Raw genomic sequence first — 27,275 nt, forward strand, 5'->3', positions numbered from 1 at the left:
ACACTTTTTTGGTTCACTATATCCACTAAAAATAACATTATATGTGTATAGCAAGACACGGGACCGAGCATTTCGCTCACTATATCCGGGAGTTCACTATAGCGGGGTTTGACTGTATAAGCACTTAAATTTTGCGAAGTAAAAAATATGTATATAAATCTTAATTTAAAGATCTTTTTAAACCATTATTTATAATAACTTAAACTATAAAAGGGTGCGTAGCCAAATTATTCAACAAAAAATAAGCATCTTTTAAGCACTTAAAAAAATATCATAATTAGGCAGGGTAGGAAAGTTTTCGACAATTAACGGTTTTATCTTGTTTTAACCATGTCAAAAAAAAAAAAAAAACCTTTTGCCATTATTTTTGACAATTGTCAAAAATCATGAAATTATGAATCATGTAAAACGAATGGCGTTTTCCTACGCTATGGACTGACAATACGCAGAAACAGATTGCGGTTGAATTAATTGTGAAAACATTGAATATAACGAACTGTCTTTTTGCATAATTTAACGCAAAAATAAACATAGTAAAGGAAAATCTCATTTTGAAAACGGGAAAATTAAGCACTTAAAAACACCCAATGAATAAAGCACCTATAAGAGCTTTTAAAAAACGAAAATAAGCACCTTTAAGCACTTTTTAAAAACGTTACGCACCCTGTATAAACACTCAACATACTGCAGTACTGCTAATAGCACCATCAGTTGAAGAATAAGAGAAGTATTTTTGCCCTCCGCGGATATTTTATCGCCTAATTTGTTTTTTTAAATTTTTTTTCCAACAAATATGGAGAAATTTAAGACAGGTCAACAGGAGATAGTTGTCTTCTTCTTCCTTATCCCCAAAATTAGCAGGGCTAAACTATGTCCATGAAATTCATCACCCGGAGGAAGTCGGCCACCATAAGTGTGTTATTAAGAATGTCCAGACCAAGACAGTCTAGGATATGTTGCGGGGAAGCCTGCATGTTGTGGCACCTGGGGCAGATTTTAATACTACCCTCAAAAGAAAGGGACTTAAGGTGGCCGCTGATAAGCCTGGTAAGTGCATCTCCTGGACTGGTGCTCTGGTACCAGTGATGTTTGGGGGGTACGAGCCAGGAAGCGAGGTCTTTTTTCTTTTTTGATGCCAGCTCCATGAAGGTGAGGGAATTTAGACTTATCAGATTTTCTTTCGTCCCCTCCTTAGCCAGAGTGTCGACGATGTCATTGCCCAGAACCCCAACGTGATGTTCTGTTTTGGTGTCCAAGGCTAGAGAGGGAGACTTGGCAGGTATGTCATTGCAACTACTTAATTGCACATCACTCTGTATTGTACTCCCTATCATTCAAGCAATATTGTTTGAGTACAAAAAAATATTGCAAATTGCAGCAACTAAATCATGGACAAAACCACACTCTTATAAAGAGTTGTGAAATTAACTGAATTGAAATGGTTTTTATGTCAAAAAAAAATGAGTACTTTTAAATATACTAAGTTAAAAATACTTAAATTTTTCAAATTACATCATGTGATAACACAATTAGTTCTTTTTTTTTAAATTTTAATGTATATGATTAAGACTACCTTAAAGGTGGAACAGGGATCAGTTCTTTGCAAAATATCAGATTGCATCATTTGCTTTTATTTTTAACAATTTCTCATTCTGAAATTATACTTTTATTCAATTCCTTCAAATTTTTGTTCTAAGCATTGGTTATGAGTAGACATTTTCGTTGAAAAAACATATACACTACTAAAACCTATAAGTCAAAGCATAAATAAAGTCAATAATGTGAATACCACGCATTTTATCACCACAATAAAGCACCACCAACACTTCACAAAAAGAATAAAATTTTCAAACAAGAAAAATATTATTAATTTATTGAAACCTTTGAAAGGAAACTTACAAAGGTAATATATGCGTACAGAAGACTTATTTCCACATGATCATGCAATATGCACTTCTAATTCTCAATTATGAAAAGCAACCCATTTTTTAAATATAAGGTTACACTTACGACCACCTGTGAAAAAAAAGGTTGTCCTGTCATTCTTTCTACATTAATAGAAAATTTAGGGTGTTTCATATTTATTGAGCAGTAACATGAAACAAAATAATGATTTGAATCATTTCCTCCAGCCTTAAGCTATTCATTGACTTATTGTCAATAAAAAACCGCTTTGTTTTTAAAGCGCAAAACTGTCTTGTTTTCAAAGTGATTTTCTAGGCATTTAATCAACAAAATTTTGATCACTATACTGAAATGAACAGTTCAATTCGACGTTCTAATGGAAGGGTTACAGTAATGAATCAATTTGTTAACAGTTCCTTAATTACAACACAAGCTATATTAGCAATAAAAGATGTTTATTTCATTAAAATTAGAACACAAGTCATTACAGATTTCTTTTTGAAAAGTTCATAACTTGAAATTTTTTAAAAGTAACTAAGGACATTCATTTGGAAACTAGTAACACTGAATTTCACTATTTTGGCACAAACTTAATAGACAGCACACATAATCCCTTGCAAGGTTTAGTTCCAAAATTGTATACACAATGCATTTAATTGTTATTAACAAAACATTCTGAATGTGATTTTATACATATTCCTTATAATAAAGTAATGAAGGAAGCACATAAATAAATTTTTAATCTAAATTTACTGATGACAACAATTTCATTGAGACAGATGGTGATTAAGGAAAAATAACTTTTCATAAATTAACAAAATAAAACTTTCAGTGGTAAAAAGAAAAACCCTTTTAACAGAGAACATATTTCAATGCACAATGAGAAATATAAATCAAAAATTATAGGTTGAATTAGAGTATGAATTGAATACTAAATTTTGGTTGGATGTTTTTTTTTTTTAATAAAATTTTTTAACTATAGCCTAATGAAGAATTTCAGTCTGAAAATTAAAATACATTACAGAAATAGTGTGTACTGACTTTTTCTTTATTGTAAGTATTGAGTGGAATTTTCGCAACATGAAAAAATTTCCTTTGGAACATCAAACAGAAGTTTTATTAGCATTGAAGATATAAATAAAAGTGATTCTGTATTATACCACGCAAAAAACTAGAAAAAGTAATGCAGAAATTAAATATTGTCAAAATTTTTTTTGAAAGCAATGGGTAAAAATGCTTCAGCAAGTGACTAATCCTACTGGGCATTAAGGGCAAAGTTTGGTTAAATTTTTCACAGAAATAATCTAAAAACTCAAATATTTTTTCTGCTTTACTTCCTTTGCTGAAGTTTGTTTGTTAAAAGGGGGATTTCTTAAAACTTTCAGTCTGATTTTCAATTGCTTTCAAAGAGCTTGAAATAATTTCTTAAATTTAAATCTACCGAGTTAAAATGTGCATTAAAAGAAAAATAATAAAATTAATTCACATCATATGAGAAAAGATACAAAGTAGATCAATTTAATTTAGGACCAGAGAGAACATCTAAAATAAAGAAATGATACTCAACTTAAACATCTGTAAAAAGCTTCCTGACTTTACACAGGTGTGATAACTACTTTTGACCACATAAATTCGGAATTCAGATAAACTTGAAAACAGTAAAACTTCCAAGATATTTTCAGAGCGGTGATAAGTATAAAAAGAAATTATTTAAAAGTAGCTAAGCATAACTGTTATCAGTAGTAATAAGTATTAAAAAAAAAAAAAAAAAAAGAAACATTTAGAATACTTTCATATACTACTTTCTTATTCTACAGAGATTTCTAATTCAGATTATTTCTTTTATGAAGGAACATTTATATAAAGCATATTCAAAATGGTAATACAAGAAAAAAAATTAGACAAATTGTTAACAAAAATGTTTTTCAAAATAATTATTTGCATTGTATAATACAGCAGTAGTAATAGATTAATTTTCTTCATTGATTTTACAGTACACAAACTAAAAGAGTGAATTTCTTCATACATCTTTTAATCATAAAAATTTCAAAATGAAAAAAAAAAATAAAAACTTTTAGCATCATTTATTTACTTTAGATTTAGGAAAAAATATTACACACATGACTTATATTTTTAAGTTTGCTAAAAAAAGGTAGAAATATTTGAAAATTGGTCTAAGAACAGTAAATGAACAAATTCATTATTTCAATCACCCAAGTTGACAAGACAAATATTAAGATGAATTTCAAATATCATACTATAATACTTCAAAAATTGTTCGGTCGACACTTTTAAAAAGGACAAACCGTTGAAATTTTCTACAAAAGTATTGAATAATGTATCAAGCAAACTTTTTAAATACACCACATTTACACAAATGATCAGCAAAACAAATATTCAGTACTAACTTAAAAGCAAATATGCAACTTAATTAAAATTAAAACTGCAATTTTTTAAAACTAAGTTTCAATACTTCACCATCAGTATGTGCCAAAAATATGTTCAATAAGCAATAAATTTTGGCTTTAAAACAAATAACTGCATTTACTAAAAAAATCTTCATAAAGTTTGTAAAAATCATGTATTGAAAAAAGGGGCCTGCTTTACACAGTTTTTAAACATAAACATGGTTTAAAAATTAATCTGCACAAAACTAAATAATAAAACGAATAACTGAACAGTAAACTATGATGGCATGGTTTAGAAAAAAAATGAGAACAAAATCCTTTGGTAACAAGTCTTTGATACAGTACAACTCTCCCTCACAACAGCCACAGATCTTGTTCCATGAAAACACATAACAGGACCTCATTAGTTCACATTCAAGGAACAGCAACAAAAGAGGAATGGCCCCTAACTAGCTAATTTATCTTTCACATTAGTAAAACAGCTGCAGTGGAAGACTTCTGCTAGTTAATTATTTTCCCTCAAGCATGGAAAAATAATGAGAAATGACAAAAACAAATGAAGAAAGCCATAAACACAAGTTTTGATCACAAGTTCAGATTTTGCTTTAAACAGAAGAATATATGACTTCTCTCTTCTGATACTGAGGTCCTCTGCTACTGAAACTCATTCTTAGAATAAAATGCATTTAGCTTTCTTTTTCCTCTTGACCTGAAAAAAAACAGGAAATAATTTTTACACAAAATTGAACATTTAAAGAAAATTGGAGACACTAAATTGTAATCATTAAAAAAAAATAGTTTGGACATTTATTAAAAATTACAATTTATAATTAATATCTGGGCAACAGAATAACTAGACAATAGTTAAAAATTACAAAAAAAAAAGACAATAAACAACAATACTTTCTGAACAACCCAAGAGCGCATTAAAAATTTTGAAAAATATAGGAATCTCCAATATAAGACATTGGATGCAGAATATTTTGTAAAGAGTTTTAATAAGGGTAAGTATTTTCTTCAAAAAATCGTTACTACAGTACAGAACCCGTTATCCGGAAATCAGAAAACCAAAAAACCGGAACGAAATTCGATAAATTTTCCCGCCATTTAAAAAAAAAACATTTTTTTTTTCCTCATGAGATTTTTGGATTTTTCTTTCTTTTTTGAAAGATGTTCACCTTACCATCATTTTGGAAATAATCATTAGTGTATTACTTCATCGTTTTTTTTTCTTTTTAAGATTATTTCTAAAATTTTTTTTTTTTAGTTGGGTTTAACAATAAAAAAACGGTTTTTTGTAGCGATTCAGAAAACCGGAAAAATCAGTTATCCGGAATAGCAATGGTCCCGATCGTTCCGGATAATCGGTTCCCTACTGTACTAAAATTTTATAGCCAAATTTGTGGAGTTTTTTTTCTCAAGGGTTAATGTTTAGTATTTTTTTTACATTTCAAATTATGCCATAGTAATTGTTTTAGCAGAAATACCAATAATTGCATTGTTCACAATTTTGTTAAATGGATGGATCAATTAATAAAAAATCCTTGATACTTTTAAGTACCCTATTACTCTCAATGAGCCACCGAGAAAGCACAAAAATAAGAGAGGGAGGGGTTACCTGTTATTTTTTTCTATTATTATCACTGATTTTGTCAGTTTTTTGTTACCCCACTTTACTTTATTAGAATTTTTGTTATGAATTGTTTCCTATTAACAGAAATAATTTAAATTGTATGAAAAGTAACTTTTGGAAAAAACAAAAACAAAAAAAACAGAAGATTTTTGTTATTGATCTGAAGATTGTGAGATGAGTCCAAAATTAGGAAATCTTAAGCCAAAATCAGTTAAGTTGTTGGGTAAATCTCTCTAATATTAAAGACTGAAAGGAAAAGAGAAACATTGGGGGCAAACCAAACTTTAGGACAACATTTCTTAAAAAAAAAAAAAAAGTCAGGACATTTTTAGAACTGTAGACATGCAATGGATTACTTTAAAGAAAGACAAACTAAAAGATGTATAATTTGCTCCATTTAAGTATAATAAAGGTATGTTTTAGCAAAAAAAATTAATTAAATATACTATTTTCAATTTCAGAATTACTTAATTGAAAAAAGTTTTAAGTTTCCAGTACATTTTTATTAATGGCGCACTGAACAACTAATTTAAGTTTGAGAAATAGAATTTTTTTTTATCTTGCCGCTGCATTAAAAAAAAAGCAAATAACTGGCATTAATTATTTAATATTTCAAATATTATACCATAACACATTACAATATTAAACTATAATACCAAAATTTACTTAAATTTGTAATCAAGTTGAAGACTTCTTAATAGTAGGATTTCAATAATCTTGAAATACAGTAAATATGCAGCTTAAGATTTGTGCAATAATAATAATAATCATCTACTGAATTTTCTCTCAATTCACCAATTAAAAATACGATATAATTACAGCATTGTTAATTGGAATTTATCATTTTAAAAATCAGATGAAAGATACTGACTTTGCGGTACCTCAAAATAAAAATCAGAGCATTTTACAAAATAAATCAGAACATTTTTTGGAGCAATACATACACACCAAATTATTTTTAAAAGGAAACAAAAGGCTAAAAAAATAATAATAATAATAATAAAATAAATACTAATCCACTGATTTGAAAATTTTGTATTGTACAGCTCCTCTAATTCTCCAAGACATAAAAAAAAATAATAAAACATAGGCAGCAAATCAATGTTTTTAAAATAAAAAATTAAGTCAGGAATGAGTTTAAAAAACATTGCGATTTGGCAAAAGCGACCTGACCTTTCTTGACTTCCAACTCACATTTTCACAAAACTTAGATAACCATAATTAACAATAATGAGATAATGTTAAACAAGTGAGAACTTCACACATTTTGTTTTGAAAGACAGTGTAATTCCATCACTTACACATTTATTTATATGGAAGCGTTATTTAATAAAATATTTACCTGCAAAGCTGCTCGAGTTGCTGTTTCAAAGACATCTCGTACACCTTCCTTCGTCTTTGCTGAACACTCCAGGTAACCATAAGCATTTATTTTTTCTGCCATTGAGCGTCCTTCTTCAGGAGTCACCGGTTTTTGTTTCATTTTTGCTAATTCACATATTGTGTGCGAATCATTCCTCAAATCCTGAATAAAAGAGGTGGAAAAAATTTATACTCAACATTTCAAATGTTAATGCAGAGACATATGCTTTTATTACATTTGATAAACAATGACCATTGATTTGATGAGTTTGACAGTTACATTATAGACCTTACACAGAAAAACTGCTTAATGTAGGGGTGAACAACAGTTAGACTAGCAAAAGGCCTCAACGCCTATTTACACATGTTGATGGCAATTCCGATGGTTATTATACAAATATTAGTGTTCTAAGTACTAAATTTTTTATTATTAAACTTAATATATTTTCAGAAAATCAAATACTTTTTTAATTATTGGAATTCATTCAAAAATGAACAAACTGATATTTTTTTTAAAGAAAAGTTTCTTTTTTATCATGTCTAATTCTAGCAATAAAAGCTCAAAGAAGGAAAGTATGAAAAAATAGATAAATACATATTTTGAAGAAAATTTATAGGATTTAAACAAAATCATTATACCAAATACTTTTCAATATTTATTTGGTATTATACTTCAGATATTATTTTTACTTCTTGAATTATTAGAGATGTTATAAATTTTGAATAGAATTTTTTTTTCACATTTTCCTAAAAAAGTCACCCAAGCTACAAAAAATTTAAAACAAAATTACAAATAGTGAGCAGTTTAAAAATTCCTGTTTTCCTCCTTTTCTTGAATTTCTCATGGTGCAATAACACTGTATCAAAATATAGAAATTTTAAATACCATGTGGAAATGAACGGCACTAACTGCTGAAAAATTAATAGAAAATAGCTTGGATTTATGATGAAATGCGCAAAGAATAAATTACACCAAATGTTAAAGTGATTATTTAAAACTGCGAGTCGTAATATCATAGTTAAAATAACAGGATTGTGAAAAATCACGTGGAAAAAAATCGCAACAAAAAAATTAATAAATTGCTTATATTTACAATGAAATTAGCATGAATAAAGGTTGTCAATAAGTAATTATTTAAATGCATAATTTATAATTTGCGTGTCAATAAAAACTGAATTTTGAAAATCATGTGGAAAAGTATACAAATAACCGAAGTCTGATTCAATCTGAGTGTTTGAATTTGTATTTAATGAAATTAAATAATTATTCAAACCTGTGTTTGCGGAGTCAGTAGGGAAAAATAGACTCAGACTCCCTCATATATATGTAAACATATACAGTGAAATCTCCAGGAAAGACCACCTCTGCGTAGCGACCTCCTTTATTTACGACCACTTTCAGGAGGCAATGAATATTTTCCATAGACTTTGTGTTGAAGAAAACCTTTAGGAGAGACCAGCAAAACCTCTCCCAACGACTGGGCAAACCTCCGCACCAAATGTGGAAAAGGTAAAATAAGGAAACACGAAAAAATATCAAAATAAAAAATATTAACAAAACAAATAAGTAGATTCAAATGTATTCAAAATATCTGCAAGTGGCTCGTATTTAGAGAGGTTTTTTTGACAACCTCATGTTACACATTATGGACAGTCAGAGGTCACTAAAGACGATGCAATAAATTAATTTAGTTTTAAGAGTTAAATTAAAAAGTAATTTTAGAAAAAACTAAGCATCTGAAACAAACAAAGCTCCCCTTTTATAAAGTTAACTAATTTGCATGATATAAAATTACATGCAAATTTAAACAAAAAACATAATTGCTTATTTATTTAAAATAGTTCTATCATAATTGGTAAACTTGTTTTTATACATAATTATAGCAGTAGGGGACATTTTTATTAAAAGATCCGGTTTTTATGATGCCAAAATAAGTCGCATTTCTACACCAAGAGAATGACACTGAGTAAAATTAACATTGTTTCCAAAAAACCATGTACCTTTGATAACATTTTGAAGTCAATGGAGGTTACTTGTAAGAATAACTGACCAACCTCTATTTAAGACAATTCTATTGTGGAACAGAGTGGTTATTCCTGAGAAGATTCACTATATATGAGAGTCTTACATGGAAGTTTAGATTCATGGAACATGGAGTCTTACATGAGAATGTTACAGATTATTATTTTTTTTTTTAAATAAACAAAGTAACAGATGCTACAGAAAAAAATTTATGACATAGCAAATTATTTATATAAAATAGCAAATATTATGAAATGGAAAAATGGCAGTCGTAATTTCTAAGAAACACTTTAGCTTCAGCAAGATCTTCCTTGATAGAGGACTGTAGATCAGATTTGATTCACTTCAAAGCTGAGAATAGTCTTTCTGCACTCATTTGAGTAGAAGAAAGAACTGTTACTATAAGAATGACTTCTTTTAACTTTTCACATCATAATAAATATTAAAAATATAGATTACAAAAAAAATTTAAAACGCAGCATGGAATTAGTGCAAATCAACTGTGTCAAAAAGTAATTACTCAAATGTGCAATTCGAATTTCTTCACAATATCAGAGCTTATATAAACACAAGAACGTCAATAGCAATAATTGTGAAAAAATTCAATGAAAAAACAATGGTATAGTCGGGCCAAAAAGTGACTAATAAATATATGAATTTTTAAAATTCCTAGCATTTGTAGTCGATAAAATGATTTAATCACTGCATGAATGCTATGGTATGGTGGAGATTACTTACAATAGTATTCACGCTAAACGAGCTAATCGAAAAGCAATTGCTCAAATGTGAAATTCAAATTTGGTGTGTAGTAATAATATCGAAATTTTAAAATTCACCAGAAAATCAATTGCACGCCAAAAAGGAAAAAAAAGGATTGAAACACGAATTTACGACATCGAGCACTATGAAAAGCGATCGATGAAATGCGCAATTATAAATTTCCATGTGGTAAGATCACAGTAAAAATTTATTCAATCTATTTGTAGACAAATAAAAAAGGGGGCGAATATATCACATAGATTAAATAATTCTTGTGTTACAAATTGGAATTAGTGAAGTAAAACTGTTACAAAATATTAATTTGAAAAAAAAAAAAAATGTTTTTCACCAAGTAAATTTTTAAATGTTTGCCGTTTTGGTGCCTCATAGAGGAAGTCTATGGAAATTTTGATGGAATATAAATTGATTTGCAGATATCCACCAATTAATAATTTATATGATAAGACCACCGATTTGCGGAAGTCCATGGATCGACAGTCTTCAGATTCACGGAATCCCGCGAATTAACAGAAGAATTCCATGCTTAATTTAATAAAGTTTTTCAACGGGAAAATTTTTTTTCATCAACATTTTTACCTAATAAAATAATAGCAAATATTAAGCAAAACACATTTTTGGTTCTAGTTAAAATGTAAAATATCAAAATATCTCAATCAAGTGTCAAGACAGTTTCTTTTAACTAAAAAGTTAAAATATTAGAAGTTAAAATATCAGAAAGGGCCTATTTCTTTTTTTCATATTAAAATATTTAAACACGACAAAATTTTTCTACTTTTCAGTCCATAAGTGATTTCACAGTCTGAAATGAACTGATTAAAAATTAAAAAATATTCTTTCTAGTCTAGCTATGATCAGAAAATAACTATTAGATGTGATAATTTGGCTTCTAACTAATATTCTAAATTAGGGATCAGAATTTTCAATGCTTAGAAAAAAAAGCTTCTCTAAAACATTTCAACAGTGATAAGTGCATAACTTTGATATTTTCCCATGCTGACATTCTTCTATTCATGCTGAAAGAAATTTTATAAATATCAAAATGAAAACAAATTATTTCAAGTCACTACATAATCATAAGTAGAGTGATAAATCAGTGCATCGCGAAATATCGATTTAACACATATATCGGCTGGCTGGTATAATGACTTTCGTTACAGGCAATGCATCAGAAATCTGATTTAAGCAACCTGTATAAGATAACACTCGAGGTTAAACGGTATAACCATTTAACATGCGAGGATGTTGATAGCGTCTAGCTTAAAGTGACCACATTTTCATTGAGACAAAGCGGGACAAATGGGATGAAATGAGAATTACAATTTAGCTATATATATTTTATTGTATACTTGTACAAAAATGCATTTATTATTAATTATTGGTAACTATAAAAATATTTGTAAAAAATAATAATTTGAACATCATGATTTTTAAACAAATGAAATTTTTTATTTATAAAAAAATTATGATTTTCTTTTACAGTCATATTTTTTATCTGAGTGAATACTTTGCAACAGATTCGGATCATTTATTAAAATGTCGAGAAATATTTGACATGAATTGGTCAAATTATATTTTACACTTAAAATAGATTTTTAAAGTTCAACTGCGTTTTTTCAGTTGTGCATATTTTATAGATACTAGAAAAAACACGTTCTGTTGCTACATTTGTTCCTGGAAGAGAGAGCGCAAATTCTAAAATTTTCAAAATATTTTAAGAAGGAATATTATTTTGTTTAAAATGAAGGAATAACTCCGTCCATTTTTTGTCTGTTTCTAAGTTTGCAGATAATCAACATTTAATTTTTTCATCTGTAACATATCTTTTTACCAATGACACCTCATCAAAAAGATTATTTTCGCAAATATTATTTTTCGGAAAATGGTTACTAATATATTAAAGATTTTTCCACATATTCCCATAAAATCTCCTTTTTTAATGTCACCCAATGAAAATTTTTAATATCTTAGAACTGAACTGTCCATTCTTCAAGATATTCCAAGTGTTTATTATAAAACATGTTTCAGAAAATCAGGTCGTTTAATGGCACCTTGTTCTTCCAACCTAGTGATGTCTTTTTGAATAATTAAAGGAATGTAATCGATATCAATTCTTTCTCGTAATTTTGTTTTAAATTATTGATTCCATTTCACACTTCTGTAATTGAAATTTTGTCCCCTTCAATAATTTTCACAGCATTGTGAAATAATGTAGTTTGGTTGTGGATGAACTGAAGCCAAATTTGTGATGTGTCATTTTCAAAAAAGAGCTGCAATATTCGTGGACATTTATCTTGTGATAAAATATTTTTTGTCGTAAACTGTTTATATATATTTTGTGTCGTATACTGTTTTGATCGATTGCGACGTAGAATCCATTGATCTGAAACTTTGATTTTCAGATCAAGGTTTATGGTGTGGAAAGCAAATAGCCCTTCCGCTAATGCTAGCTGCTTTTCAGTGTTGCCAAAGCTAGCATTGCGAAAAAACTGTTCCATTTTAGACGAGGAAGCGGCATTAAAAAATCTTTTGTGCCTCTTTGTAGCTAGATGTTTAGTAATATCGTTTTTTCCACCATGTGAGACCAAAAATTCAGCATTGCATTTATCATACCGTACCATATAGTCCAGTTTCGTTTTTTTAATAAATGGAAATTCTCTGCGTAGCTCTTCATTAAATTTGCACTCTCTTTTTTACTCATCTTTTATTCTGTGGGTAAATACTAGAAATAAATAAAAAATTTACTACAAAGGCTAAAAAAGAGTATTAAATTTTACCTTATGTAACGTTACGTTGTGGCGACTGTTGCTCTACCACTACCTTCGTCAACCAAATAATGAGTCAAACTGAACGTCAAATTGAAAACAACAAACTGCACTTATCTGAATTAAGCCGAGACATAATGACAATGATCGAACACCACCGAGAAAATCTAACTCGATACAGTGCCTAATTTAGTTTACTCTGCATGCATTTTATGTTTTTTTTTAAATGTATTTATTTCTTTATATTCACCATAATACTTAATGAATAATAGGTAATCTATTTTTACAGTACAGTTAAAATAAGAAATGCAGATATTTTCTAAAAAGCGGGACATTTTTAAAAATCGGCGGGACAGTTCACCAAAAATTGGGACGTGTGGTCACTTTAGTCTAGCTATGAAGACGACGTTAGTTTTGTGATGTTGAATGACGAATTGAATCAGAACTATCGGCTTCATGAGAGGGTCAGAGTTGAAATAAAGAAAGCTATGCACAGTTTCCTTAAGCATCATTTTTTTTCTTTGGGATTTTACGTTTCTTGAAGATTTTACGTTTCTTGAAGATTATTTTCAGTGAGCGATCGTCTCGTTGTGCAATATTTTTTCTTGTCGGGATTTACCGATTCTTGTCAATTATTTTTAGTAGACCTACTATTAATTTGCGATCGCTGCAATCTTAAATTTTAGTTCTGAACTCAATCTATTAATGAAAAGAAAATATAAATAAAAAAAAGCTTCTGCATTGATTTTTTAGAATTATTTTTCATTTTATGCAATACAATTTAAAAAGGGTATTTTTTTTGTATGTAACTTTGCTTTATTTAATGCACTTAAGCATAACAATTTGATTATTTTTAAACCAATAAATCTTCAGCCGTTTTAAATTGTAAAAAAATTAAAACAAAGCCAATATTTATTTAATTTGCTTTTGAAAAAATTTGGCTGTTAATTATAAATTTTTTTTTTTTAAACTAAATAAAAAGCTAAGCTACGTTTTTGCACTTTTTAACTATATTACTTATAGTATTTTTTTCTTCTTAAAATTCTTTCAATGCTTGCTTGTTTCATAATTTGTTAGATAGTCAGTATCATTTTTAAACAAATAAATCTTTAGTCAATTTTATTTTCAAAAAAGAAAATAACAAAAAACGAATTTATTTTTACATTTACTAAGTATAGAACTTACCATTAGTTAATACAACTTTATTTTAAATAAATAAATTAAAGAAGTACTAACGATGTTTCAAAAGTACCGTTTTTTTCAACAAATAATTAAAAAAATGTTTCACTATAGTGAACATTTCTTTGGTTTGTTTTTCACTTTCGTTTTTTTCTTTCTTTTAATTTTTAATGCATATGTAAAATATTTTCTTACAGTTTTATTATTATTTTTAAAATAATAAATTTTAAGTCATTTTTAAATTAAAAAAAAATTAAAATTAAGCTTGGGTTTGTTTTTACTTTCATCAAAACATCTATATCATTTTAATGGAAAAAATGAAGCAATGCTGTTGATGTTATGGAAGCATTTTTTTAGAAATAACACTTTCTTTCGTTATAGATTTATTCCTTTTATTTACTTTTGATTGATTTAAAGATTTCTGATAGATAATTTTGGAACGTATGTTAAAGCGTGATACATCGCTTTATCTCGATGTCTAACACACGATGTATCACGATATTAAATTTCCTACATTGCCCAGTCCTTAATCATAAGTAATTCTGCAATAATTTGTTCGCATTTTGATATTTAATTTTTTTTTTTCAGCATTTGAAACTTTATGCTGACGCACAAAATTGTTCATTATAATACACATAATTAAAAATTTTTTTATATCCAGTGGAAATTTATAACACAATGCAATGATGCCAAATAAATTCATGTAAGAAGCTAAAACTGTAGATACCTTTTTGTTTCCAACAAGAATAATGGGCACATTTGGACAAAAATGTCTAACTTCAGGAGTCCATTTCTCAGGAATATTTTCTAAAGAATCTGGTGAATCTATGCTAAAGCACATCAGAATTACATCAGTATCTGGATAAGACAATGGCCTTAATCGGTCATAATCTTCTTGACCAGCTGTATCCCAAAGAGCAAGTTCTACCTGTAAGCATTAGATAAAACTAATTTTGCACAAAGAATGAAATTTAAAAACTGGTAGTCAATGAAAAATTTACATGATGAACAGGAATTTATAAATTCAGGATACACACACAAAAAAAAACTTTGGATACTTGAATGATGAAAATCTTAATTTTTAATATTACCTTTTTTGGGTGGGGAGAAAAATGCTAAACATTATTAAAAACAAAAATTATTGCAATTGATACTTATAAATCAGGATATTACATGCATCAGGATTTTATTCTATTTAATTTATTTCAACTACATAAAAAAGGGGGAGGAACAAATATACTGCATTGATTCTTTTATTACAAATGAAAATTAGCAACAAAATCCCCATTTGCAAATGGTGTCATTGTCTTAAGTGGATCAAATATTAACCTAATCACATAATATAAGTTTTAAAAAAGAATGGGGAAATAAAAATACATCTTTAAGGACTTTTTTAAATGCTCGAAAGTTTGAAATGACTTTTTATAATATCAATTTTACACACATGTTTTTGCCACAGCAATTTGAATCTTTCTAAAGCCAATAAATTAAAATTTCCCTCTGACTCTCCTACTTTTGGAAGTTAAGAACTTGTAAAAAAATAAAAGTATGCTTACCAACCTTTTTTCCCCCTGTCAGTTAATACCATAATTTCGCGCATTTTTATCGAATTTTTTAAATTTTCAATTTATGGAAATAAACGATTTTTGAAAGAATTAAAAATATTTTAAGATAGCAAAAATGGAACACTCTTTGTATTTTACCAAAATATTTTAATCTCAATATCACATAATATTAATATTATAAGAAAATCCAGTAATTTAGAATAATTTATGATACATCGGCAAAGTAAAAATAAAACGCCACATTTAGCTAAAAGTTCTGTAATAGTCTCTTCTGGTTCTGCTTCACTCGTTAAATGTCTATAAACTTCAACAAGCTTTTTCGGGACCAAAACTGTTTTGCAGTTTGGACTAAACAAATCCACATGTAGAAAACCTGCATTCAATAGCTGCTGAGCTTGCTGGACAACCAGCTAACTGAACCACAAAATGGGCAAATCATTCTGTATTCTATACCACACTTTCATTAAATAATGAGTGTGGATACACACTTGATCTTTTAGTCTGAAACACAGAACTAGAATCAGTCATTCAGCATTCTTCTTAGAAACCCAATCCTCTGCCCCTTTCCTCCTGTATTTAGAAAGTCTTTTTCCATTGTATTTCGGATTCAGCATATTAGCTAATAATTCGAAAGGAGTAAGGGCTTGATTACACTTCTTTTCAATTATTTTTTCATAAGTACTTAAGATTCTCATTGTCTGGCAGGTTAAAGTTCTGATTCTATGTCACTTTTCGAATTAAAAGTTGTGTGTGACAGATAAATAACAATTAAAGGCCATCTAATTTTTTGTATGTTAATAATGGTCAAACCTAAATTGTAAAAAATGAAAAAAGAAAAGCTACTGGTTTGGGAAGAATATTGGGTGTTTTTCTGATAGGATCACCTAACTATATTTTAAAATATATATAAGACAGAGTTTAAGTAAAATAAAATAAATTAATTGAAAAACATTTTGGCTATATCTCATCTAATAAAAATGAAATGAAGTGGTGAAAAAATTTAATTTGTTTGTTAACCTTTTTAAAATAAAACTTATCGTCCAATATTAACACTGTATGCTATTATAGATTCAGAAATAAAACTATATACTATGTAATAAAATTGTATACTAACATAATACAGCAGGGAACCGATTATCCGGAACGATCGAGACCATCGCTATTCCGGATAACTGATTTTTCCGGTTTTCTGAATCACTACAAAAAGCCGTTTTTATGGTTAAACCCAACTAAAAAAAAATTTTTTTTTTTTGGAAATAACCTTAAAAAGAAGAAAAAACGATGGAGTAATACACTAATGATTATTTCCAAAATGATGGTAAGGTAAACATCTTTCAAAAAAGAAAGAAAAATCCTAAAATCTTATGAGGAAAAATTTTTTTTTGTTTTTTTTTTTTAAAAAAAAATGGTGGGAAAATTTATCGAATTTCGTTCCGGTTTTATGGTTTTCTGATTTCCGGATAACGGGTTCTGTACTGTATATATATATATACCAAAAAAATTAAACCCTATAAAACCTAACTGGGTCGGGCTTTCTTTTTTTAAAAAAAAAAAAAAAAAAAAAACAAACCCTGCTTTATATATTTAATGAGCATAATATTTTATGACATACAAATATATAAACATTAAAATCTATTTTTTTTAGGCTTTAGCAGTCGCAAACACTTTTATAGAATATTCAATTCAATAATATTAATAATATAATATTCTCTTCAAAACCAGTTGTTTTTGCAATTTGCACATTAGGTATTGTTATAATTTGCATTCAATATGTCGTCATTTTGGTAAAACTATTTCGAAAATGAAGGAAAAAAACAATTTTGCAATGAGTGCAGTCATTATTTAAATACAGTAAAACTTTTGTAAGTTGACCACTAGTGGTGCATTGTTTTAGTGGTCAACTTATAGAGGGGGCGGGTCATTGTTTACTTTGTTTCCTATATCATGTTGCTATATATTTAAATTTATTTTTACTTGACTTAAATTTTATTTAGCAAATAGAATGAATATCTTAAGAAATGTGTTTAAACCTGAATGAACTTAACCCAACTAACTTTTTAAAAAAAATAATTTCATAAAATATCAGAACACGAAAACATGTAATTTGAAAAGTTTAACAAAATTATTTGAACACTTTAAAATTTATTCTGTTATTACTACACTTACAAACCTATTTGTTACAAAAATTATCCCTCATTGCTGTTTGGACCTGCAGTTTAGACTTTACATCAGCCCAATGTTTTGAATATAAGAAATGGTCAAAAGCTGACCCCCTACAGTTTCCCCAGATGGTCAACTCTCAAAAGGGTTTAGATTAGCTTTTTACACTATTTCACCAAACAAGTGAAATTTGAACATACATTGCAAAATGAAAGAAAATTTTCTGAATTTTTTTTTTCTGGTCAACTTATGAGGGTTTTAGAATAGAATTTCATAATACTCCTAGACAAAATTGACTTATTTCAGTGGTCAACAGAAGAGACAGGTGGTCAAGTTACAAAGGTTTTGCTTCTTTATATTATGTAGGAAAATTTTCATTCTTGATATTTGAGGTCATTTTTTGCAGGTGTCCAACTTACAAAGGTGGTCAACTTTGCAGGTTTCACAGTACTATATTTAGTGAAAATTCCTGATAATGAAAAGTTTTTTCTATATTTTTTAAACCTCCGTTTTTCTCAGGGATTTTCCGGTTTTTACAAGAAATTCAGAAAAAAACACACGCCTTTTCCGAACATTTTAAGGATTTTTTTTAATTCCCTGAGTTTTCTCAGTTGCGTATCAAACCTGGTTATACCTTTTTTTTTTGGGTTTATTAGACATTTTAAAATAATACAAAAGGTTCTTATTGAAGTTCATTATCTCAAATAGATAATTCAGTGGTTTTGGTTTGTTACAAAAAAGGTATACGAGTTTTATAAGAATAACAAGATTTTAATAAATAACAATAACATTACATTTGAATATCCTTGAAATAATTTTCATATAAAGGTTAAAGTTTTAGGTAAAACAATTTACAATAGTAAATCGAATCCAATGTTCAGAATTAAAAGTTTGTTTTATTTTGCAGGTGCAACAAACACCATCTGTAGATTTTACTGACTATCAAATGGTTTTCCTTCAGTTTTAAAAAGGAATCAATTATAAACTATGAAATCACTGACATAGAGGAAAGTTTTAAAGGCCGTGTGCAAACTATGCAGGAGTCCTCTGATTTGCACACCTATAAGAAAAAAAAACTTGAGAAAATACTTTGGTGACCTGAGATTCGACAAAAGTTTGAGGCTTAGGGCTAAAGCATAGGAAGTGAATGGTCTGCAGATAATAAATACTCATAAGATTCAAAAGACAGGGTTGCCACTCAAACCTGGAAAAAAAATTCCATGTGTTTTCCCTGTACATGTTATACGCATTATATTAAGAGGAAACAACAATTACTGTGCTCTTGTGTGAGCTATATTGGACTTACTATTTATTAGTTTCAATTGCTGGAAAAACAGCTGAAGATACTTAAAATAATACTATAGTAAATGAAATAGTTTAGAATAGCTGAAATATCATGGTTAAATATCCCATAGATTACGCTTTGAGTGGTCACAATTTTTTAAATGATCAAAATAAAAAAAACAAAATTCCCTGTATTTTCCCAGTTTGTAAAGAAAAATTCAAAATTCCCTGCATTTTCCCTGTTATTTTAGGTGATTTTTAAATTCCCTGTATTTTCCAGGTTTTCCCTGTAGAGTGGCAACCCTGAAAGAACTAGCAAATTTAAAGAAACCAAGAGAAATTAAAACTTATGAGAATGTAGTTATATGGGACAATAATCCTGGTGTGTAGTAATACAGAGGAATCAGAAATAAAACAGGTTATAGCTTCAAGGAACATATCAGGGGAGCAACGTAAAATCAGATGAAGAATCAAAGATATTGTTCAAAGTAAACACATGTAATATAACTCATAAAACGTCAGTAGTTATTAGTGCGACAAAAGTGTTAAGAACAATAAATAAAATTTTCCATTTGTCAACATCATGAAATTTCGAGATCACAAAATTTTTAGCGCCAGTCTTGAAGAGTAAATTTAAGTAGAATTTTTACTTGCCTGTTTGCCATCAACTTCAATGTCTGCTACATAGTTTTCAAATACAGTGGGAACATAGACTTCTGGAAATTGGTCTTTACTAAATACTATTAAGAGGCAAGTCTTACCACAGGCACCATCTCCAACAATGACAAGTTTTTTACGAATGGAAGCCATCTAAAATAAAATAAAAACTAACTTTGGTGGAAAAAACTTAAGAACTTAAAAAACAATATTGACTATTTGTATCACTTTAAGGTTGATTTATATATTTCACACAAGTTATTCATATGCAAATCCTTGCAATAGAAATCGATGTACAAACTGTTCCACGCCTGCACTGTTTAAACACAAAATATCCCGTATGGTAGGGATGCACAACCTGCAGCCCATGGATCACATGTGGCCCACCGACTATTGATGCGCCACCCGTGGGAGCTTCTGAACACAATGAATTTTTTTTTTAGAAAATTAAAATTTAATCGCACATTTGTTTAATATGATATTACAATACACGAATTTCGAATTACTAGTAATTTTTGATTTCGGATTAAAGTCTTACGAAGTTTTGATCGTTTTTTTTTTGGCATTTATAATTACCAATTTCTATGTGGTTTTTAAGTTTCCGATACATTTGTTACGATTTGTGAGTTTTAAATCGCGCATCTAGTTTATAATTTCCTGATATTCTTTATTTGTATCGATTTCATCATAAATTTACATTTTTTAAAGGCAGTCATTAACGGCTTTACCATGTGATCCAGTACTTTTATTACAAGCTTCAAAACACACATTTAAATAATAACGTTTTGACATGCTTCGCTTTTGCTCATTTAACCATAAATCCAAGTGACATTTAGAAAATTTTATGGCATTTGTAACTGCTAATTTCCATGCAGTTTATAAATTCCCGAACATTTATTACGACTCGCAAGTTATAGATCGTGAACTAACTGATAACTTTTAGGTATACTTTATTTGTGCTGATTTCATCAGGAAGTTCTTAGTGGTTTTCCCACCTGATTTTGAAAATCCTATAATTTCACTACGATGTTATTACATCACAAATTTCAAATCGCCCATTTAAATAATCACTTTTTTTACCTGCACTGTTTTTTCCAATATCATAATCCAAGCAACATATAGATTTTATTTTGGCATTTATAACTACCAATATCCACTTGGTTGGTTAATTAATTCCCAAAACATTTATTACGACATTAGTCATAAATAGCGTATCTAGTTTATCACATGTGCTTTAATCGTGCCAATTTAATTTTTTTTAAAACAAAGTTATTGCAGTGTTTCTGAAAATCTCATAGTTTTATTACAATGTTATTACAACAAGCAAATTTCAAATTACATTTATGACTCGTGTGAGTGATAAATCACATATTTAATTTATCACTTTTTGCAGAACATAATTTGTGCCGATTGCAATGTAAATCCAAGTTGTTTTTCAATAACTTTTACTACAGTTTTTGCGAAATTCCCGTAGTTTTAGACATTTTCAATAATTACTTATCGACACGCTTTACTCATGCTAATTTTACAGTTATTTAATAATTTTTTTAAAAAAAAAATATTGCGATGCTTTTCTTTGTGATTCTTACAATCCCGTTACTTTAACTATGCTGTTAATATGACACACGAATTTCTAATCGCAAATCAAAATAATCACCAATTGATACAATTTATTTGTACATACATTACATATTTCGCCATTAATATAAGTTATTTTTTCATCGCTCCTGTAGGTGGCAAAAAAGGTACAGCAACATGGTATTCAGAATCCCGATATTAAAATACAATTTTATTGAGCAAAATTCAAGAACTTGAGAAAAACGAGAGTTCTTAAACTGCTTACTGTTTGCAATTTAATTTGTCTTGTATTGTTTATTTGTTTGTAAGTTTTTTTTAAAGAAAACATTAAAGAGAACAGAAATAATATCTGAAAATTAATAGTAAATAAATATAGAATTTTTTTTCGGTACTATAATGGATTCGTTTTAATTTTTGGTTTTTGTTCAAACATTATAAATTTTCTTTAATAAAAAAATTTAATTCGAATTTATATTACTCTATAAAATGAGCATAGATATATTTTTTGCACTTTCATTCTGTAAGCTCAACAGTTTTATTTTTCTTTGAATGGAATTTATATCCCTTTCCCAGATTCTTGCATTTTCTCAACATGTTTATATCAAAACATAATATTTGAAGTAAAATATTAGGATACTAAACAAAATTTTCAACATTTCCAAGCATCACTTTGTTTGGCATATTACATTACTGAAGAATGTCAAGATTGATTACTTTCATTCATAAAATCTTGCTTTGAGAAACACATGTACACATAAAAAGAAAGCCTCATAAAATAAACTTTTCTTATCATTTTTGTTTTCAATATTTTACACAGAAATGAGACATGAAAAAGCCTGGGAAATCCTTTTAGAGTTTCCTTGCAACANCTTAAACTTTTGTTATTTTCAACTCTTTTTATTTAGTTTGTCATTGTTGTCAATACATAGATTTATATGGGAAAGGAAAAATAGCCATCACACCCCCTTGTTGCACTTGTCTTTGAAAGTTTGCAGTTACTTCACTATCATAATTATTATTAATCATTTTAATTATTAAATCATAACTACAGACACTTAAAAACATACATTTACTATTTTATTAACATATACATGCATTTTAAATAAATTACTAAGCTAATTAGCTCATTAACTCGATATATATATTAATTTATTAATAAAAATTAGTAATTAATATGATTGCTTTGCTACTTTTAGAAAAGTAAAAAAATATATAATTGACAATGCTTTTTAATAGAACGTGTAAAGCCCATAGAAAGAAATTATTGCCTTTTTAGAATAATAATGCCCTTTTTTTAAACTTTTGCACCCTGCCCTTTTTTCTTCCTAGAATGAGCACTGCAATATTTTACACAGAAATGAGACATGAAAAAGCCTGGGAAATCCTTTTAGAGTTTCCTTGCAACATTGCAATAACCTTTTGTTATCATTATCCTCAATGACAGGCTTCCATTGACAGAATCTTCTCGAATTTTGGACTCATCCATACTAAACTCTAGTCACTTGCTATCGTATGCTTCGGTACCGTGACCCCGACTACTGAACATGTAAGTTTGTTTTTAATTAAGTTTTGCTTAATATGCTTTTTCAACTGAATAAAAGCTTTTAACTTGACGAAATAGCAGTAATTCTTGACTTAGAAAGTGCTTACTTATTAGTACTTACAAGTTTTGAAAGTTTATTTTAGCTTATTTCTAATATTTAAGAAATGCCAAATTTTAAATTATTCTTTTTAGTTCTTGAATTTATTAATAGTTCCGAGCTTTTTTGTTTGTTTATTTCTAACAATTAAGAAGTGCAAAATTTTGAATCATTTGCAAAACAAGCTATAATGATAAAAGTAAGTATCACTATTTTTAATAAGCATATTACAATATTACTGTATGAATGTATATCCTTCTATAACAGCGTTTCCCAAACTTATGACTTTTATGTACCCTTTCTAAATTTTTCGTAACGCTGTGTACCACTAATAAAAAAAAATTTATGTAGTTTTTACTATAAAAAAATTGCCCGAAAGTTAAAAATCACAACTGGCTATTGACCCTACTGATTATTAACTGCTAACTCTGCAAAAAAGAGCCAAATTAGAAAAATACGTAATCGTAAATTTTCATGGCCAGCTTTGTTTCCAGGTAAAATTTTTTTAAAATTTTCGTTTGTTGCAAGATATTTCGCAGAAGAACCCGTACCCCCACTAAACTGTTCCCGTACCCCTGGGGGTACGCGTACCACACTTTGGGAAACACTGTTCTATACATGTATATAGTTGCATACATGTATATAGTTGCAAAATCAATAGCAATCATTTACAACATTCATTTATAAGGGCAATTATGTGAAAATAATATATTGTCCGCTATATGCCATAAATATAAGAAAACAGTAGGTTTTTGACAGTTTTTACCCGTAAAAAAAAAAAGGTTTTTACCACTGTCCTGTCAAAAACCAGTTTTTGACGGCAAAAACACAACCCTATTGTTAATATATAAGTGTATTAATTTTAAATAGTAAGAGTCATGTTAAAAAGTATTGGCCATACAGAGTTGTAAACAAGTATCTCAATAGTTTTTAATTAAGGAAAATAGTTCCTTCAAAATTAATGTTTGTTTCTTTTCCTCTCTCAACCCCTGCTTCTTATAATGTTTTAAAGTTAAAGTAAATTCCCTACTATATGTTGAATCTTAATTTCCACTGAACGGGTTTTGTTTCAATTTTAATAATTTTTAACTCTATAAACTTTCTTTAAATCAAGTATTTAACTTGAATTTATTTTAATAACTAAAATATTTATTTATTAATAAATTTAATTCTATGAACTAATTTTTTAATATCAAAATTTATGTTCAAATCGACTTTCATATTATGTAATATGATAGAAAAAAAACATGAATTTTTTTTTATGCAAACATATTACAAAGTTAACTGACAAAAAGAATTTAGTGCCTAGAACAATGATGTTTCGATAACAATTACTACCTACCAGGGCCGGATTAACCTATAGGCACACTAGGCACGTGCCTAGGGCCTACGAAATTCAGGGGCCTACGAAAAACTTGGGAGAAAAAAATTTGTTGACAAAAATAATTTAGCTTTAAAAACAACAAGTGTATTTTGCACAAAATTATGAAGATACAAATAAAAATATAATATTTTTCGGTAATAAATTATTTTGCAGAATCTTATGATCTAATATATTACTTTTTTGCGATTTTTGGATTCAACGAAATCTTGTATTATGCTGTCGAATTCCAAACTACGCAAAATGTCGTATTCAATAGACATAAGTGCGAGCGATGCCAAACGATCTTGATTCATTGTTGAACGCAAATAATTTGTTATAAATTTTAATCTGGAGAAAGATCTTTCTCCTTCTGCATTTGATCCAAGAATCGACAAATATATTCTTAATGCAATGTGAACGTTAGGATAAGTATTCACAAGCTTTTCTTTAATTTGAGCCTTCAACATTTCCTGTGCAGATTTATGTTCATATAAATTAGAAAATAGTAAAAATTCATCTAAAAAGTTTTTCTCTAAATCGGATGAGTAAATTTTCACCAAATTTTGCGCTTTTAGTTTAATCTCAGATTCTGACAAATTTTTGCGTAATTTCCTTGTAATTCGGGTTCGATAAAACATCGATTAATGACACTTTTTGGTCGATCCAGAAAACTGGGAAATTCAGACATCCGGGATAGCGATGGTCCCGAGCATCCCAGATAATTGGTTCTCTACTGTATAAATATTTCTTGTAATTAATCTCACTATCAATTTCACTGTTTTCTTTGCTGGTTTGTTGTTGTATTGTTGACGTGAAGTGTTTACATAGTTATCGATCGAACTAATCATAATGGTATTATCGATATCAACTGCAATATCGGCAGTATGTTGGTATTACAGATAAAGTTCAGTAAACAAATTCGTAAATTAAAATTCATATTAATAAAAATGCAAAAAAAAAATATGCAAGAAAATTTTAGCATATATTTTGAAAAGAGGGGAGGAGTGGGGGAAGAAGGGGAGGGCCCAAAAACGGCTATGCCTAGGGCCTACGAAAGGTATAATCCGGCTCTGCTACCTACAATTGCTGTCAACATGTTTGTCTAAATATTATGGCATGCGGCCCTCCATTGATCAATCTGCTGTGCATGTGGCCCTTCAGTCAAAAAGGTTGAGCACCCCTACATTAGTTTAAAAAATGATTATCAAGTATTTCTCGACAAATAAGAAAAAACTAGCTAGTATAGAAGTGTTTCCATAATTTTGTTCAACCACTGTATATATCAGATATATTAAATTTTAAAAAAGCCTATCATGAATAGATCCTTTTAAGGAATAAATTACTTTTTCTCTGGAAGGGGAATAATGATTCGGATACAAATGTTTCTATTAAAATTATGATGCATCACTACTTATTGTATACGTATTAAACATATAAATTCTTACAATAAATTATAAATATTTAGAAGTATTATACAACTTTCATGACTTTATCGGCAAACATTAGTTTTCAACACTATCATACTTTTACGCATTAAACATGGGTGTAGAGCAATTTAGTTGATATAATGAATATAAATTAAATAGTTCAAACAGTCAGTGAATTTTAAATATTTTATAATATGCACATAGAGTAACATCCTTTCTATTTTGAGCTTATGAACTGAGGCATTCATTGATGCCTAACAGAGCCCAAAGTATTAATCATTTGATATTATGAAACTGTACCAAGTAAAACATGGTAAATAGTAGATGAAAATATTGTAGAATACTTAAAAAAAATCAGGAAATTGTCTTCTTTAAAAAAAATTTTTTTTTTAATGTAGAGTTAAACAAAATATTAGATTGTCCCAAAATGCACAATTTATTAGATCAAAATGCACAATTTATTAGACAGTGTTCACAAATATATAAAAAAAAGTTCAAATCCTTAAAACCTCTCCCAGGTTAGACATATCAATTTATACATTGAAATGCCTCAAGATCATAACTTTCAATTGAAAACAATTACATAGTAAAATTGAAATATTTTTTTGAAACCAAAAGTTGACTATTCAATAACAAATTTACTTAGCTATTTAGACTCTAAGTCAATACAATAACAAAACAGTTGCAATTTAAAACTGCTTAGAGAAGAATAATGAATAAAACATGTAAACATAAATAGTAACTTAAAAGTAGTTACAAGCATTTTAAGTCAAACAATAATTAAAACAATGAACAAAAACCACTGATTTTTAGGTTTAATTTTCAGGTATTTATTTTAAATATTTAGCACAAATAATGCATGTATAACTGATTCCTGTAGATGATGAAATTTAAAAACCAATATCTCGAAGTTATTGCTAATTAATAATTAAGTATTGATTGACTTACGAAGTTTTTGTATTCGGGGCCAGATTAAATTCAAAATAGAAAGTTAATAATGAGAAACAAACAAACGATACGAACTTGGATTACGCTCAGTATCCAAATAAAAACAAAGAACCGACAAGACAGCTGAACAGTTACATACGTTTCCTTCGTATCTAGGGTTACGAATATGCAGTCATCAAACACAGTAGTTGAAACGAAATTGAAAATATATTACAACTTAGCACAAACCAGGAATTTAAAATCCTTTTTATTTCGTATCCTTAAACACAAAATAAACAAACTATTAATATAAAATTTGACTTACTTCTATTTCAGAATGACCACACCTCTATTATGCATCTGGGAATGGTCGCGCAATCACTTAGGAATGCATACTGTGACGTCACATATCAAGTTTTAAACTTTTATTTTGATTTAATTTCAAATATTACGAAATAAACAATTTATAACCGATCAAATAACTTTTAGAAAGGGTATAGATATAATTTAGGAGAATACTTTAAAGTATTTACAATACTATAAACTCGAAATTGTAGCCAAGATGTAATGTTTTCAATGGCAACGACAGGAATGAGCAGGTAAATAGTAACCCGCTAAAAAA

At 28.4% G+C, this 27,275-nt stretch overlaps 1 protein-coding gene across 5 annotated transcripts; it reads right to left on the reverse strand.

Annotated features, from left to right (window-relative positions):
- Window positions 1-2,343: 2,343 nt before the first annotated feature.
- LOC107453752 (ras-like GTP-binding protein RHO) lies at window positions 2,344-27,275 on the reverse strand. Of its 5 annotated transcripts, none has more exons than XM_016070684.4 (5): window positions 26,979-27,275; window positions 19,716-19,871; window positions 14,780-14,980; window positions 7,289-7,471; window positions 2,344-5,022 (listed from the first exon to the last, which is right to left on the reverse strand). In XM_016070684.4, the coding sequence occupies exons 2-5, from the start codon at window positions 19,869-19,871 to the stop codon at window positions 4,984-4,986; spliced, it is 579 nt and encodes a 192-aa protein (XP_015926170.1). In that variant the 5' UTR covers window positions 26,979-27,275; the 3' UTR covers window positions 2,344-4,983. The 5 variants fall into 5 exon arrangements, with proteins under 5 accessions (XP_015926170.1, XP_071043590.1, XP_015926171.1 ...); XM_071187489.1 differs by having other exon boundaries at window positions 14,780-14,976; window positions 19,712-19,871; window positions 26,979-27,256; XM_016070685.3 differs by having other exon boundaries at window positions 26,750-27,225.

Source organism: Parasteatoda tepidariorum, chromosome X1 (genome assembly GCF_043381705.1).
Source record: "Parasteatoda tepidariorum isolate YZ-2023 chromosome X1, CAS_Ptep_4.0, whole genome shotgun sequence".
NCBI classification, from domain to species: Eukaryota; Metazoa; Arthropoda; class Arachnida; order Araneae; family Theridiidae; genus Parasteatoda; species Parasteatoda tepidariorum.